Here is a 16,724-nt window from a genome sequence, read left to right as displayed (position 1 = left end):
TGTGGAGGCTATATACAGGGGGTACCGGTACAGAGTCAATGTGGAGGCTATATACAGGAGGTACCGGTACAGAGTCAATGTGGAGACTATATACAGGGGGTACCGGTACAGACTCAATGTGGAGGCTATATACAGGGGGTACCGGTACAGAGTCAATGTGGAGGCTATATACAGGGGGTACCGGTACAGAGTCAATGTGGAGGCTATATACAGGAGGTACCGGTACAGAGTCAATGTGGAGGCTATATACAGGGGGTACCGGTACAGAGTCAATGTGGAGGCTATATACAGGGGGTACCGGTACAGAGTCAATGTGCAGGCTATACACAGGGGGTACCGGTACAGAGTCAATGTGGAGGCTATATACAGGGGGTACCGGTACAGAGTCAATGTGGAGGCTATATACAGGGGGTACCGGTACAGAGTCAATGTGGAGGCTATATACAGGGGGTACTGGTACAGAGTCAATGTGGAGGCTATATACAGGGTATTACGGTACAGAGTCAATGTGGAGGCTATATACAGGAGGTACCGGTACAGAGTCAATGTGGAGGCTATATACAGGGGGTACCGGTACAGAGTCAATGTGGAGGCTATATACAGGAGGTACCGGTACAGAGTCAATGTGGAGGCTATATACAGGGGGTACTGGTACAGAGTCAATGTGGAGGCTATATACAGGGGGTACCGGTACAGAGTCAATGTGGAGGCTATATACAGGGTATTACGGTACAGAGTCAATGTGGAGGCTATATACAGGGGGTAACGGTACAGAGTCAATGTGGAGGCTATATACAGGGGATACCGGTACAGAGTCAATGTGGAGGCTATATACAGGGGGTACTGGTACAGAGTCAATGTGGATGCTATATACAGGGGGTACCGGTACAGAGTCAATGTGGAGGCTATATACAGGAGGTACCGGTACAGAGTCAATGTGGAGGCTATATACAGGAGGTACCGGTACAGAGTCAATGTGGAGGCTATATACAGGGGATACCGGTACAGAGTCAATGTGGAGGCTATATACAGGGGGTACTGGTACAGAGTCAATGTGGATGCTATATACAGGGGGTACCGGTACAGAGTCAATGTGGAGGCTATATACAGGGTGTTACGGTACAGAGTCAATGTGGAGACTATATACAGGAGGTACCATTACTGAGTCAATGTGCGGGGCCACCGGTATCGAGGTAATATGTACATGTAGGTAGAGTTATTAAAGTGACTATGCATAGATGATAACAGAGAGTAGCAGCAGCGTAGAAGAGGGTGGTGGGGGTGGCAATGCAAATAGTCTGGGTAGCCATTTGATCAGCCCCGTTAATTAGAATGCGGGCGTGCTCGGTCCTCCTTTTCCTGTAGTCCACGATCATCTCCTTTGTCTTGATCACGTTGAGGGAGAGGTTGTTGTGCTGGCACCACATGGGCAGGTCTCTGACCTCTTCCTTATAGGCTGTCTCATCGTTGTCGGTGATCAGGCCTACCACTGTTGTGTCGTCAGCAAACTTAATGATGGTGTTGGAGTCGTGCTTGGCCATGCAGTCGTGGGTGAACAGGGAGTACAGGAGGGGACTGAGCACGCACCCCTGAGGGGCCCCCATGTTGAGGATCAGCGTAGTGGATGTGTTGTTACCTACCCTCACCACCTGGGGGTGGTCCGTCAGGAAGTCCAGGATCCAGTTGCAGAGGGAGGTGTTTAGTCCCAGGGTCCTTAGCTTAGTGATGAGCTTTGAGAGCACTATTGTGTTGAACGCTGAGCTGTAGTCAATGAACAGCATTCTCACATAGGTGTTCCTTTTGTCCAGGTGGGAAAGGGCAGTGTGGAGCGCAATAGTGATTGCATCATCTGTGGATCTGTTGGGGCGGTATGCAACTTGGAGTGGGTTTAGGGTTTCCGGGATAATGGTGTTGATGTGAGCCATGACCAGCCTTTCAAAGCACTTCATGGCTACAGACGTGAGTGCTACGGGTCGGTAGTCATTTAGGCAGGTTACCTTGGTGTTCTTGGGCACAGGGACTATGGTGGTCTGCTTGAAACATGTTGGTATTACAGACTCGGACAGGGAGAGGTTGAAAATGTCAGTGAAGACACTTGCCAGTTGGTCAGCACATGCTCGCAGTACACGTCCTGGCAATCCGTCTGGCCCTGCGGCCTTGTGAATGTTTGTTGACCTGTTTAAAGGTCTTTCTCACATCGGCTACGGAGAGTGTGATCACACAGTCGTCTGGAACAGCTGGTGCTCTCATACATGTTATTTGTTTTTATGTTATTTGCCTCAAAGTAATCATAGAAGTAGTTTAGCTCGTCTGGTAGGCTCGTGTCACTGGGCAGCTTGCGGCTGTGCTTCCCTTTGTAGTCTGTAATGGTTTGCAAGCCCTGCCACATCCGACGAGCGTCAGAGCCGCTGTAGTACGATTCGTATTAGTCCTTCCTGTTTTGACACTTTGCCTGTTTGATGATTCGTCTGAGGGCATAGCAGGATTTCTTATAAGCTCTAGCCTTTAGCTCAGTGTGGATGTTGCCTGTAAACCATGGCTTCTGGTTGGGGTATGTACAGTAGATAGTGTGGTCTACATCTTATCATGAGATACTCTACCTCAGGCAATCAAAACCTCGAGACTTCCTGTGATATTGTGCACCAGCTGTTGTTTACATATAAGCATAGTCCACCACCCCTTGTCTTACCAGAGTCCGCTGTTCCATCCTGCCGATACAGTGTATAACCAGCCACCCCTTGTCTTACCAGAGTCCGCTGTTCCATCCTGCCGATACAGTGTATAACCAGCCACCCCTTGTCTTACCAGAGGCTGCTGTTCCATCCTGCCGGTGCAGCGTATAACCAGCCACCCCTTGTCTTACCAGAGGCTGCTGTTCCATCCTGCCGGTGCAGCGTATAACCAGCCACCCCTTGTCTTACCAGAGGCCGCTGTTCCATCCTGCCGGTGCAGCGTATAACCAGCCACCCCTTGTCTTACCAGAGTCCGCTGTTCTATCCTGCCGGTGCAGCGTATAACCAGCCACCCCTTGTCTTACCAGAGTCCGCTGTTCTATCCTGCCGGTGCAGCGTATAACCAGCCACCCCTTGTCTTACCAGAGTCCGCTGTTCCATCCTGCCGGTGCAGCGTATAACCAGCCACCCCTTGTCTTACCAGAGTCCGCTGTTCCATCCTGCCGGTGCAGCGTATAACCAGCCACCCCTTGTCTTACCAGAGTCCGCTGTTCCATCCTGCCGGTGCAGCGTATAACCAGCCACCCCTTGTCTTACCAGAGTCCGCTGTTCCATCCTGCCGATACAGTGTATAACCAGCCACCCCTTGTCTTACCAGAGGCTGCTGTTCCATCCTGCCGGTGCAGCGTATAACCAGCCACCCCTTGTCTTACCAGAGTCCGCTGTTCCATCCTGCCGGTGCAGCGTATAACCAGCCACCCCTTGTCTTACCAGAGTCCGCTGTTCCATCCTGCCGGTACAGCGTATAACCAGCCACCCCTTGTCTTACCAGAGTCCGCTGTTCCATCCTGCCGGTGCAGCGTATAACCAGCCACCCCTTGTCTTACCAGAGTCCGCTGTTCCATCCTGCCGGTGCAGCGTATAACCAGCCACCCCTTGTCTTACCAGAGTCCGCTGTTCCATCCTGCCGGTGCAGCGTATAACCAGCCACCCCTTGTCTTACCAGAGTCCGCTGTTCCATCCTGCCGGTGCAGCGTATAACCAGCCACCCCTTGTCTTACCAGAGTCCGCTGTTCCATCCTGCCGATACATCGTATAACCAGCCACCCCTTGTCTTACCAGAGTCCGCTGTTCCATCCTGCCGGTGCAGCGTATAACCAGCCACCCCTTGTCTTACCAGAGTCCGCTGTTCCATCCTGCCGGTGCAGCGTATAACCAGCCACCCCTTGTCTTACCAGAGTCCGCTGTTCCATCCTGCCGATACATCGTATAACCAGCCACCCCTTGTCTTACCAGAGTCCGCTGTTCCATCCTGCCGGTGCAGCGTATAACCAGCCAGCCCTTGTCTTACCAGAGGCCGCTGTTCCATCCTGCCGATACAGCGTATAACCAGCCACCCCTTGTCTTACCAGAGGCTGCTGTTCCATCCTGCCGATACAGCGTATAACCAGCCACCCCTTGTCTTACCAGAGGCTGCTGTTCTATCCTGCCGGTGCAGCGTATAACCAGCCACCCCTTGTCTTACCAGAGGCTGCTGTTCTATCCTGCCGGTGCAGCGTATAACCAGCCACCCCTTGTCTTACCAGAGGCTGCTGTTCCATCCTGCCGGTGCAGCGTATAACCAGCCACCCCTTGTCTTACCAGAGTCCGCTGTTCTATCCTGCCGGTGCAGCGTATAACCAACCAGCTGTATGTTGATAGTGTCACAGCCTGCCGGTGCAGCGTATAACCAACCAGCTGTATGTTGATAATGTCGTCGTTCAGCCACGACTCCGTGAAGCAGAAGATATTACAGTTTTTAATGTCCCGTTGGTAGTTTAATCTTCCTCGTAGGGGGGGGGGGGTTATTGGATCGCCCGTCCTCTTTTTCTAAATTGTCTCTTGACGCAAATGTTGGGGATTTGGGCCTGTTCCCGGGAAAGCAGTATGTGGTTCACGTCGGACTCGTTAAAGGGAAGAAAAAAAAGCTTCTGCCAGTCCGTGGTGAGTCATTGCTTTTCCAGACGTTCCAGACGTTATTTTTGGTCATAAGAGACGGTAGCAGCAACACTATGTACAAAATAAGTAAAAAAATAAGTTGCAAAAATACGAACATAAAAACACAATCGGTTAAGAGCTCGTAAAACGTCAGCCATCTTCTCCGGCGCCGTCAGCCTTCTTCTCCGGCGCCGTCAGCCATCTTCTCCGGCGCCGTCAGCCTTCTTCTCCGGCGCCGTCAGCCTTCTTCTCCGGCGCCGTCAGCCTTCCTCTCCGGCGCCGTCAGCCTTCTTCTCCGGCGCCGTCAGCCATCTTCTCCGGCGCCGTCTTGCCTTCCTCTCCGGCGCCGTCAGCCATCTTCTCCGGCGCCGTCAGCCATCTTCTCCGGCGCCGTCTTGCCTTCTTCTCCGGCGCCGTCTTGCCTTCTTCTCCGGCGCCGTCTTGCCTTCTTCTCCGGCGCCGTCTTGCTTGTGTGGTACACTCTTTTTTTTCAGCACGGGTGGGGGAGGGGCTCGTGTGTCCGACCCGAGACGGGGAAAGTAGCCAAACCGACTCGTGCGAATTAGACCAAATCAAATGTATTTGTCACATACACATGGTTGGCAGGTGTTAATGCGAGTGTAGTGAAATGCAGACTTGTTGCTGGTTTTCCATCATCTTGTCTGGTAGTATCTTGACTGCATCAAATCGATGTAAAGAAGCTAGCTAGCACGGCTAATTGAGGATATATTGCTCAACTCACCCGTCAGTCTCCTCCGTAGGGTATAAATCGTCCGTCTCCTCTGTAGGGTATAAATCATCCGTCTCCTCCGTAGGGTATAAATCGGCCATCTCCTCCGTAGGGTATAAATCGGCCGTCTCCTCCGTAGGGTATAAATCGGCCGTCTCCTCCGTAGGGTATAAATCGGCCGTCTCCTCCGTAGGGTATAAATCGGCCGTCTCCTCCGTAGGGTATAAATCATCCGTCTCCTCCGTAGGGTATAAATCGTCCATCTCCTCCGTAGGGTATAAATCGGCCGTCTCCTCCGTAGGGTATAAATCGGCCATCTCCTCCGTAGGGTATAAATCGGCCGTCTCCTCCGTAGGGTATAAATCGGCCGTCTCCTCCGTAGGGTATAAATCGGCCGTCTCCTCCGTAGGGTATAAATCGGCCGTCTCCTCCGTAGGGTATAAATCGTCTCCTCCGTAGGGTATAAATCGTCCGTCTCCTCCGTAGGGTATAAATCGTCCGTCTCCTCCGTAGGGTATAAATCGTCCGTCTCCTCCGTAGGGTATAAATCGTCCGTCTCCTCCGTAGGGTATAAATCGTCTCCTCCGTAGGGTATAAATCGTCCGTCTCCTCCGTAGGGTATAAATCGTCCGTCTCCTCCGTAGGGTATAAATCGTCCGTCTCCTCCGTAGGGTATAAATCGTCCGTCTCCTCCGTAGGGTATAAATCGTCCGTCTCCTCCGTAGGGTATAAATCGTCCGTCTCCTCCGTAGGGTATAAATCGTCCGTCTCCTCCGTAGGGTATAAATCGTCCGTCTCCTCCGTAGGGTGTAAATCGTCCGTCTCCTCCGTAGGGTGTAAATCGTCCGTCTCCTCCGTAGGGTGTAAATCGTCCGTCTCCTCCGTAGGGTGTAAATCGTCCGTCTCCTCCGTAGGGTGTAAATCGTCCGTCTCCTCCGTAGGGTGTAAATCGTCCGTCTCCTCCGTAGGGTGTAAATCGTCCGTCTCCTCCGTAGGGTGTAAATCGTCCGTCTCCTCCGTAGGGTGTAAATCGTCCGTCTCCTCCGTAGGGTATAAATCGTCTCTCTCCGTAGGGTATAAATCGTCCGTCTCCTCCGTAGGGTACAAATCGTCCGTCTCCTCCGTAGGGTATAAATCGTCCGTCTCCTCCGTAGGGTATAAATCGTCTCCTCCGTAGGGTATAAATCGTCCGTCTCCTCCGTAGGGTATAAATCGTCCGTCTCCTCCGTAGGGTGTAAATCGTCCGTCTCCTCCGTAGGGTGTAAATCGTCCGTCTCCTCCGTAGGGTGTAAATCGTCCGTCTCCTCCGTAGGGTGTAAATCGTCCGTCTCCTCCGTAGGGTGTAAATCGTCCGTCTCCTCCGTAGGGTATAAATCGTCCGTCTCCTCCGTAGGGTATAAATCATCCGTCTCCTCCGTAGGGTATAAATCGTCTCTCTTCGTAGGGTATAAATCGTCCGTCTCCTCCGTAGGGTACAAATCGTCCGTCTCCTCCGTAGGGTATAAATCGGCCGTCTCCGTAGGTTATAAGTCGGCTTTTAGGGGATAGTTGACTTACTTTCTGTCGCTCTCCCTCTCTCTGTGTGGTCTTACTCTGTCAAAATGGCACCCTATTCCCTATATAGTGCACTATATGGGCTCTGGTCAAAAGTAGTGCACACTATATAGGGAATAAGGCTCTGGTCAAAAGTAGTGCACACTATATAGGGAATAGGGCTCTGGTCAAAGTGTGCACACTCTATATGTGCACAAATATGTGCTTAACCTTTCATCTGTTGCTGTATGTCTCTAGATGCTGCAGAACCCGTCAGAGTTCAGCCTATCGGTGAAGTCCCTCCTGGAGGCCCAGAAACAGAGTCTAGAGTCTGGCTCCATCGCCAGTGGAGAACACCTCTGCTTCATGGGTTCAGGGAGGGAGGAGGAGGACATGTACATGAACATGGTGCTGGCACACTTCCTACAGGTAGGACAGTGCTATTACATCTTGTTGGGCACTAGTTGCCTGTTATTTCAATTCAACCTTTTTTAAATGACCCTTTTTGTTTTATTACAATGAGACCCTGTTTGTTATAATTCAACCAGTCGGTCAGTGCTAACGAGGGGTTTTCTCTCACAGAAAAACAAAGAATACGTCAGTATCGCAAAAGGTGGTTTTATGGGTGAGTGTTTATTTGTAATATTTTAAACAATTCATAGAAATAAATGTAATAGAAATAAATAAATGTTGTCTTGATGGGTGCAAACCCAAATGAACCCATGTCTATCCTGTCGTGTTGTCCAGCCCTGCAGCAGCACCTAACAGACATCAATGTGGAGGGACCAGACAACTATGTCCACTGGATAGTCAGCACCTCTGGATCAGCTGAAGTGAGTTCACTGGAGCTCGTCATAGTAGCTACTGTCAAGGGAGAATTACACTGGAGCTAGTCATAGTAGCTACTGTCAAGGGAGAATTACACTGTAGCTAGTCATAGTAGCCACTGTCAAGGGAGAATTACACTGGAGCTAGTCATAGTAGCTACTGCCAAGGGAGAATTACACTGGAGCTAGTCATAGTAGCTACTGTCAAGGGAGAATTACACTGGAGCTCGTCATAGTAGCTACTGTCAAGGGAGAATTACACTGGAGCTAGTCAGAGTAGCTACTGCCAAGGGAGAATTACACTGGAGCTAGTCATAGTAGCTACTGTCAAGGGAGAATTACACTGGAGCTAGTCATAGTAGCCACTGTCAAGGGAGAATTACACTGGAGCTAGTCATAGTAGCTACTGTCAAGGGAGAATTACACTGGAGCTCGTCATAGTAGCTACTGTCAAGGGAGAATTACACTGGAGCTCGTCATAGTAGCTACTGTCAAGGGAGAATTACACTGGAGCTCGTCATAGTAGCCACTGTCAAGGGAGAATTACACTGGAGCTCGTCATAGTAGCTACTGTCAAGGGAGAATTACACTGGAGCTCGTCATAGTAGCCACTGTCAAGGGAGAATTACACTGGAGCTCGTCATAGTAGCTACTGTCAAGGGAGAATTACACTGGAGCTAGTCATAGTAGCTACTGTCAAGGGAGAATTATCCTCTCATCCTCTCCTCCAGCACTCTGGTCCTTTCCTCCATTCCCCTCACCCTCTCCTCTATCCCCATCATCCTCTCCTCCAGCACTCTGGTCCTCTCCTCCACCCCCCTCACCCTCTCCTCCAGCAGTCTTATCCTCTCCTCCATCCCCCTCACCCTCTCCTCCATCCCCCTCATCCTCTCCTCCAGCAGTCTGGTCCTCTCCTCCATCCCCCTCACCCTCTCCTCCAGCACTCTGGTCCTCTCCTCCATCCCCCTCATCCTCTCCTCCATCCCCCTCACCCTCTCCTCCATCCCCCTCTCCCTCTCCTCCAGCAGTCTGATCTTCTCCTCCATCCCCCTCACCCTCTCCTCCATCCCCCTCACCCTCTCCTCCATCCCCCTCACCCTCTCCTCCATCCCCCTCACCCTCTCCTCCATCCCCCTCTCCCTCTCCTCCATCACTCTGGTCCTCTCCTCCATCCCCCTCTCCCTCTCCTCCATCACTCTGGTCCTCTCCTCCATCCCCCTCTCCCTCTCCTCCATCACTCTGGTCCTCTCCTCCAACCCCCTCTCCCTCTTCTCCATCACTCTGGTCCTCTCCTCCATCCCCCTCTCCCTCTCCTCCATCACTCTGGTCCTCTCCTCCATCCCCCTCTCCCTCTCCTCCATCACTCTGGTCCTCTCCTCCATCCCCCTCTCCCTCTCCTCCATCACTCTGGTCCTCTCCTCCATCCCCCTCTCCCTCTCCTCCATCACTCTGGTCCTCTCCTCCATCCCCCTCTCCCTCTCCTCCATCACTCTGGTCCTCTCCTCCATCCCCCTCTCCCTCTCCTCCATCACTCTGGTCCTCTCCTCCATCCCCCTCTCCCTCTCCTCCACAGCAGTCTGATGACTGTCCTGGTGACATAGTGAAGGTCATGTTGTGGAGGGTAGTATCCTGTATATGTCCTGGTGACATAGTGTTGTGGAGGGTAGTATCCTGTATATGTCCTGGTGACATAGTGTTGTGGAGGGTAGTATCCTGTATATGTCCTGGTGACAGTGTTGTGGAGGGTAGTATCCTGTATATGTCCTGGTGACATAGTGTTGTGGAGGGTAGTATCCTGTATATGTCCTGGTGACATAGTGTTGTGGAGGGTAGTATCCTGTATATGTCCTGGTGACATAGTGTAGTGGAGGGTAGTATCCTGTATATGTCCTGGTGACATAGTGTTGTGGAGGGTAGTATCCTGTATATGTCCTGGTGACATAGTTTTGTGGAGGGTAGTATCCTGTATATGTCCTGGTGACATAGTGAAGGTTATGTTGTGGAGGGTAGTATCCTGTATATGTCCTGGTGACATAGTGTTGTGGAGGGTAGTATCCTGTATGTGTCCTGGTGACATAGTGTTGTGGAGGGTAGTATCCTGTATATGTCCTGGTGACATAGTGAAGGTTATGTTGTGGAGGGTAGTATCCTGTATATGTCCTGGTGACATAGTGTTGTGGAGGGTAGTATCCTGTATATGTCCTGGTGACATAGTGAAGGTTATGTTGTGGAGGGTAGTATCCTGCATATGTCCTGGTGACATAGTGAAGGTTATGTTGTGGAGGGTAGTATCCTGTATATGTCCTGGTGACATAGTGTTGTGGAGGGTAGTATCCTGTATATGTCCTGGTGACATAGTGTAGTGGAGGGTAGTATCCTGTATATGTCCTGGTGACATAGTGAAGGTTATGTTGTGGAGGGTAGTATCCTGTATATGTCCTGGTGACATAGTGTTGTGGAGGGTAGTATCCTGTATATGTCCTGGTGACATAGTGAAGGTTATGTTGTAGAGGGTAGTATCCTGTATATGTCCTGGTGACATAGTGTTGTGGAGGGTAGTATCCTGTATATGTCCTGGTGACATAGTGAAGGTTATGTTGTGGAGGGTAGTATCCTGTATATGTCCTGGTGACATAGTGTTGTGGAGGGTAGTATCCTGTATATGTCCTGGGGACATAGTGTTGTGGAGGGTAGTATCCTCTATATGTCCTGGTGACATAGTGAAGGTTATGTTGTGGAGGGTAGTATCCTGTATATGTCCTGGTGACATAGTGTTGTGGAGGGTAGTATCCTGTATATGTCCTGGTGACATAGTGTTGTGGAGGGTAGTATCCTGTATATGTCCTGGTGACATAGTGTTGTGGAGGGTAGTATATTGTATATGTCCTGGTGACATAGTGTTGTGGAGGGTAGTATCCTGTATATGTCCTGGTGACATAGTGTTGGGGAGGGTAGTATCCTGTATACGTCCTGGTGACATAGTGAAGGTTATGTTGTGGAGGGTAGTATCCTGTATATGTCCTGGTGACATAGTGTTGTGGAGGGTAGTATCCTGTATATGTCCTGGTGACATAGTGTTGTGGAGGGTAGTATCCTGTATATGTCCTGGTGACATAGTGTTGTGGAGGGTAGTATCCTGTATATGTCCTGGTGACATAGTGTTGTGGAGGGTAGTATCCTGTATTTGTCCTGGTGACATAGTGAAGGTCATGTTGTAGAGGGTAGTATCCTGTATATGTCCTGGTGACATAGTGTTGTGGAGGGTAGTATCCTGTATATGTCCTGGTGACATAGTGTTGTGGAGGGTAGTATCCTGTATATGTCCTGTTGACATAGTGTTGTGGAGGGTAGTATCCTGTATATGTCCTGGTGACATAGTGAATGTTATGTTGTAGAGGGTAGTATCCTGTATATGTCCTGGTGACATAGTGAAGGTTATGTTGTGGAGGGTAGTATATTGTATGTGTCCTGGTGACATAGTGAAGGTTATGTTGTGGAGGGTAGTATCCTGTATATGTCCTGGTGACATAGTGTTGTGGAGGGTAGTATCCTGTATATGTCCTGGTGACATAGTGAAGGTTATGTTGTAGAGGGAAGCATCCTGTATATGTCCTGGTGACATAGTGTTGTGGAGGGTAGTATCCTGTATATGTCCTGGTGACATAGTGAAGGTTATGTTGTAGAGGGAAGCATCCTGTATATGTCCTGGTGACATAGTGAAGGTTATGTAGTAGAGGGTAGTATCCTGTATATGTCCTGGTGACATAGTGAAGGTTATGTTGTAGAGGGTAGTATCCTGTATATGTCCTGGTGACATAGTGAAGGTCATGTTGTGGAGGGTAGTATCCTGTATATGTCCTGGTGACATAGTGTTGTGGAGGGTAGTATCCTGTATATGTCCTGGTGACATAGTGTTGTGGAGGGTAGTATCCTGTATATGTCCTGGTGACATAGTGTAGTGGAGGGTAGTATCCTGTATATGTCCTGGTGACATAGTGTAGTGGAGGGTAGTATCCTGTATATGTCCTGGTGACATAGTGTTGTGGAGGGTAGTATCCTGTATATGTCCTGGTGACATAGTGTTGTAGAGGGTAGTATCCTGTATATGTCCTGGTGACATAGTGAAGGTTATGTTGTAGAGGGTAGCATCCCGTATGTGTCCTGGTGACATAGTGTTGTAGAGGGTAGTATCCTGTATATGTCCTGGTGACATAGTGAAGGTTATGTTGTAGAGGGTAGTATCCTGTATATGTCCTGGTGACATAGTGTTGTGGAGGGTAGTATCCTGTATATGTCCTGGTGACATAGTGTTGAGGAGGGTAGTATCCTGTATATGTCCTGGTGACATAGTGTTGTGGAGGGTAGTATCCTGTATATGTCCTGGTGACATAGTGTAGTGGAGGGTAGTATCCTGTATATGTCCTGGTGACATAGTGTTGTGGAGGGTAGTATCCTGTATATGTCCTGGTGACATAGTGATCTCTCTCCCCACAACAGGGAGAGTTGCTGAGCACCACAGGGGATAAAGGAGTCAAGTCTCTGGTCAACAAGATGACCTTTGCCCTCAAGTCCAAGTCTGTCATAGCGAAGGAGAAGATGATAAGCTTTATGGAGAACACGGCTACACCTGTGGACAGGTAAGATCCTGTCCTTCCATGCTCAGGACTCATCTCTCCTTTGAATAATTTGTATTATTTATTTATCTAAGGGAATAATGATGGACTCCACTCCTGTAATTCAATTTTATTAAATCATTATTAATGATCTTTTATTAATTTAGTACATTTGATATTAATCTATGCCTTAGTTGAACCCCTCTTCGCCGTGCCTTAGTTGAACCCCTCTTCACCGTGCCTTAGTTGAACCCCTCATCGCCGTGCCTTAGTTGAACCCCTCATCTCGCCGTGCCTTAGTTGAACCCCTCTTCGCCGTGCCTTAGTTTAACCCCTCTTCGCCGTGCCTTAGTTTAACCCCTCTTCGCCGTGCCTTAGTTTAACCCCTCATCGCCGTGCCTTAGTTGAACCCCTCTTCGCCGTGCCTTAGTTGAACCCCTCTTCGCCGTGCCTTAGTTGAACCCCTCTTCGCCGTGCCTTAGTTGAACCCCTCATCGCCGTGCCTTAGTTGAACCCCTCATCTCGCCGTGCCTTAGTTGAACCCCTCATCGCCGTGCCTTAGTTGAACCCCTTATCGCCGTGCCTTAGTTGAACCCCTCATCGCCGTGCCTTAGTTTAACCCCTCATCGCCGTGCCTTAGTTTAACCCCTCTTCGCCGTGCCTTAGTTGAACCCCTCTTCGCCGTGCCTTAGTTTAACCCCTCATCGCCGTGCCTTAGTTTAACCCCTCATCGCCGTGCCTTAGTTGAACCCCTCATCGCCGTGCCTTAGTTGAACCCCTCATCGCCGTGCCTTAGTTGAACCCCTCATCGCCGTGCCTTAGTTGAACCCCTCATCGCCGTGCCTTAGTTTAAACCCTCTTCGCCGTGCCTTAGTTTGAACCCCTCATCGCCGTGCCTTAGTTGAACCCCTCATCGCCGTGCCTTAGTTGAACCCCTCATCGCCGTGCCTTAGTTGAACCCCTCATCGCCGTGCCTTAGTTGAACCCCTCATCGCCGTGCCTTAGTTGAACCCCTCTTCGCCGTGCCTTAGTTGAACCCCTCTTCGCCGTGCCTTAGTTGAACCCCTCTTCGCCGTGCCTTAGTTGAACCCCTCTTCGCCGTGCCTTAGTTGAACCCCTCTTCGCCGTGCCTTAGTTGAACCCCTCTTCGCCGTGCCTTAGTTGAACCCCTCTTCGCCGTGCCTTAGTTGAACCCCTCTTCGCCGTGCCTTAGTTGAACCCCTCTTCGCCGTGCCTTAGTTGAACCCCTCTTCGCCGTGCCTTAGTTGAACCCCTCTTCGCCGTGCCTTAGTTGAACCCCTCTTCGCCGTGCCTTAGTTGAACCCCTCTTCGCCGTGCCTTAGTTGAACCCCTCTTCGCCGTGCCTTAGTTGAACCCCTCTTCGCCGTGCCTTAGTTTAACCCCTCTTCGCCGTGCCTTAGTTTAACCCCTCTTCGCCGTGCCTTAGTTTAACCCCTCTTCGCCGTGCCTTAGTTTAACCCCTCTTCGCCGTGCCTTAGTTGAACCCCTCTTCGCCGTGCCTTAGTTTAACCCCTCTTCGCCGTGCCTTAGTTTAACCCCTCTTCGCCGTGCCTTAGTTGAACCCCTCTTCGCCGTGCCTTAGTTTAACCCCTCTTCGCCGTGCCTTAGTTTAACCCCTCTTCGCCGTGCCTTAGTTTAACCCCTCATCGCCGTGCCTTAGTTGAACCCCACATCTCGTTGTGCCTACATTTAACCCTTAATCATTGTGCCTTGTGTATTCCATGCTAGAATGTCTTTCACTCTCCCCTGGCCAGAGAAGGGGGTCCCTGACCGGTAAGACTCTCCTAGCAGCAGGATGTGCCTGTGGCCCCGTCTCATTCCTGCTCTGTCCCTCGCAGCCTACTTATTGCCCCGGGGACCAGAGGTCACTAATGCATCCCCCCCTAACATACTGCTCCCATCCCTTACTCACACCATGTCTCCAGTCCACACTCTGGCTCCTGGATGAAGTACTGCTCTGATCACTCTGTCACCTGTTATAGTCCATATGCTCTGTGTCACCTGTTATAGTCCCTATGCTCTGTGTCACCTGTTATAGTCCCTATGCTCTGTGTCACCTGTTATAGTCCCTATGCTCTGTGTCACCTGTTATAGTCCCTATGCTCTGTGTCACCTGTTATAGTCCCTATGCTCTGTGTCACCTGTTATAGTCCCTATGCTCTGTGTCACCTGTTATAGTCCCTATGCTCTGTGTCACCTGTTATAGTCCCTATGCTCTGTGTCACCTGTTATAGTCCCTATGCTCTGTGTCACCTGTTATAGTCCCTATGCTCTGTGTCACCTGTTATAGTCCCTATGCTCTGTGTCACCTGTTATAGTCCCTATGCTCTGTGTCACCTGTTATAGTCCCTATGCTCTGTGTCACCTGTTATAGTCCCTATGCTCTGTGTCACCTGTTATAGTCCCTATGCTCTGTGTCACCTGTTATAGTCCCTATGCTCTGTGTCACCTGTCATAGTCCCTATGCTCTGTGTCACCTGTCATAGTCCCTATGCTCTGTGTCACCTGTCATAGTCCCTATGCTCTGTGTCACCTGTCATAGTCCCTATGCTCTGTGACACCTGTCATAGTCCCTATGCTCTGTGACACCTGTCATAGTCCCTATGCTCTGTGTCACCTGCTATAGTCGCTATGTCACTGTCTGTAGGTCACTGTCTGTTGTTGCTCTTTCTAGTCTAACTATATGAGTTGTCTGCAGTGGACCTTGGATCTTTGCCTTGCCACTGTTTGCGTGGACATTCACTTTAAGTGTGTGATACTATTTCACTGTTCTCCAAGGTGATAGTCAGGGCTGTGTGGTTCACTGTTCTCCAAGGTGATAGTCAGGGCTGTGTGGTTCACTGTTCTCCAAGGTGATAGTCAGGGCTGTGTGGTTCACTGTTCTCCAAGGTGATAGTCAGGGCTGTGTGGTTCACTGTTCTCCAAGGTGATAGTCAGGGCTGTGTGGTTCACTGTTCTCCAAGGTGATAGTCAGGGCTGTGTCTGTATATCTACTATATGTGCCTCTATTTCCCTGGATATCACTACTAATAAATTACGCTGTAATTGTAGAACCACTGCTTTAACTGGTGTCTTATTCCTCTAGTAGTAACAGAGCTGCCTGACTAATCCCAGATGGTTTTAACTGGTTTCTTATTCCTCTAGTAGTAACATAGCTGCCTGACTAATCCCAGATGGTTTTAACTGGTGTCTTATTCCTCTAGTAGTAACATAGCTGCCTGACTAATCCCAGATGGTTTTAACTGGTGTTTTATTCCTCTAGTAGTAACATAGCTGCCTGACTAATCCCAGATGGTTTTAACTGGTGTCTTATTCCTCTAGTAGTAACATAGCTGCCTGACTAATCCCAGATGGTTTTAACTGGTGTTTTATTCCTCTAGTAGTAACAGAGCTGCCTGACTAATCCCAGATGGTTTTAACTGGTTTCTTATTCCTCTAGTAGTAACATAGCTGCTTGACTAATCCCAGATGGTTTTAACTGGTTTCTTATTCCTCTAATAGTAACAGAGCTGCCTGACTAATCCCAGATGGTTTTAACTGGTTTCTTATTCCTCTAGTAGTAACAGAGCTGCCTGACTAATCCCAGATGGTTTTAACTGGTTTCTTATTCCTCTAATAGTAACAGAGCTGCCTGACTAATCCCAGATGGTTTTAACTGGTTTCTTATTCCTCTAGTAGTAACAGAGCTGCCTGACTAATCCCAGATGGTTTTAACTGGTTTCTTATTCCTCTAGTAGTAACATAGCTGCCTGACTAATCCCAGATGGTTTTAACTGGTTTCTTATTCCTCTAATAGTAACAGAGCTGCCTGACTAATCCCAGATGGTTTTAACTGGTTTCTTATTCCTCTAGTAGTAACAGAGCTGCCTGACTAATCCCAGATGGTTTTAACTGGTTTCTTATTCCTCTAGTAGTAACAGAGCTGCCTGACTAATCCCAGATGGTTTTAACTGGTTTCTTATTCCTCTAGTAGTAACAGAGCTGCCTGACTAATCCCAGATGGGCTGTGTGGGTCGCTGTGCGGGTCGCTGTGCGGGTCGCTGAGCGTGCGTCATGTAGGGGGAATGAAGAACAGGCCTCTCTGACTTGTGTTTTCTATACAACAGACATGTGAGCAGTAGTGACCGGGTTGGAAAACCTTACAGAGGAGTGAAGCCAGTGTTCAGCATCGGTGATGAGGAAGAGTATGATACAGGTAACTACTGCTATACCACTACAATCAATACTACTACACTACTGCTATACTACTACACTACTGCTATACTACTACACTACTGCTATACCACTACAATCAATACTACTACACTACTGATATCCTACTACAATCAATACTACTACACTACTACTACTA

The 16,724-nt window shown here is 49.7% G+C and overlaps 1 protein-coding gene across 3 annotated transcripts in view; it reads left to right on the top strand.

Annotated features, from left to right (window-relative positions):
* Positions 1–16,724, top strand: part of tbc1d23 (TBC1 domain family, member 23) — a 106,058-nt gene that overhangs the window by 71,270 nt on the left and 18,064 nt on the right. For 2 of the 3 annotated variants that reach the window (XM_055941231.1, XM_055941232.1), the window contains exons 11-15: positions 7,171–7,341; positions 7,495–7,537; positions 7,660–7,745; positions 12,237–12,376; positions 16,480–16,568. In XM_055941231.1, coding sequence (XP_055797206.1) covers positions 7,171–7,341; positions 7,495–7,537; positions 7,660–7,745; positions 12,237–12,376; positions 16,480–16,568 — 529 coding nt within the window. Of the gene's footprint in view, positions 1–7,170; positions 7,342–7,494; positions 7,538–7,659; positions 7,746–12,236; positions 12,377–14,101; positions 14,147–16,479; positions 16,569–16,724 lie in introns of all 3 variants that reach the window. The other variant, XM_055941230.1, reaches the window with a different exon arrangement.

Source organism: Salvelinus fontinalis, chromosome 12 (genome assembly GCF_029448725.1).
Source record: "Salvelinus fontinalis isolate EN_2023a chromosome 12, ASM2944872v1, whole genome shotgun sequence".
Taxonomy (NCBI): domain Eukaryota; kingdom Metazoa; phylum Chordata; class Actinopteri; order Salmoniformes; family Salmonidae; genus Salvelinus; species Salvelinus fontinalis.
This window is presented reverse-complemented; position numbering and strand designations above follow the sequence as displayed.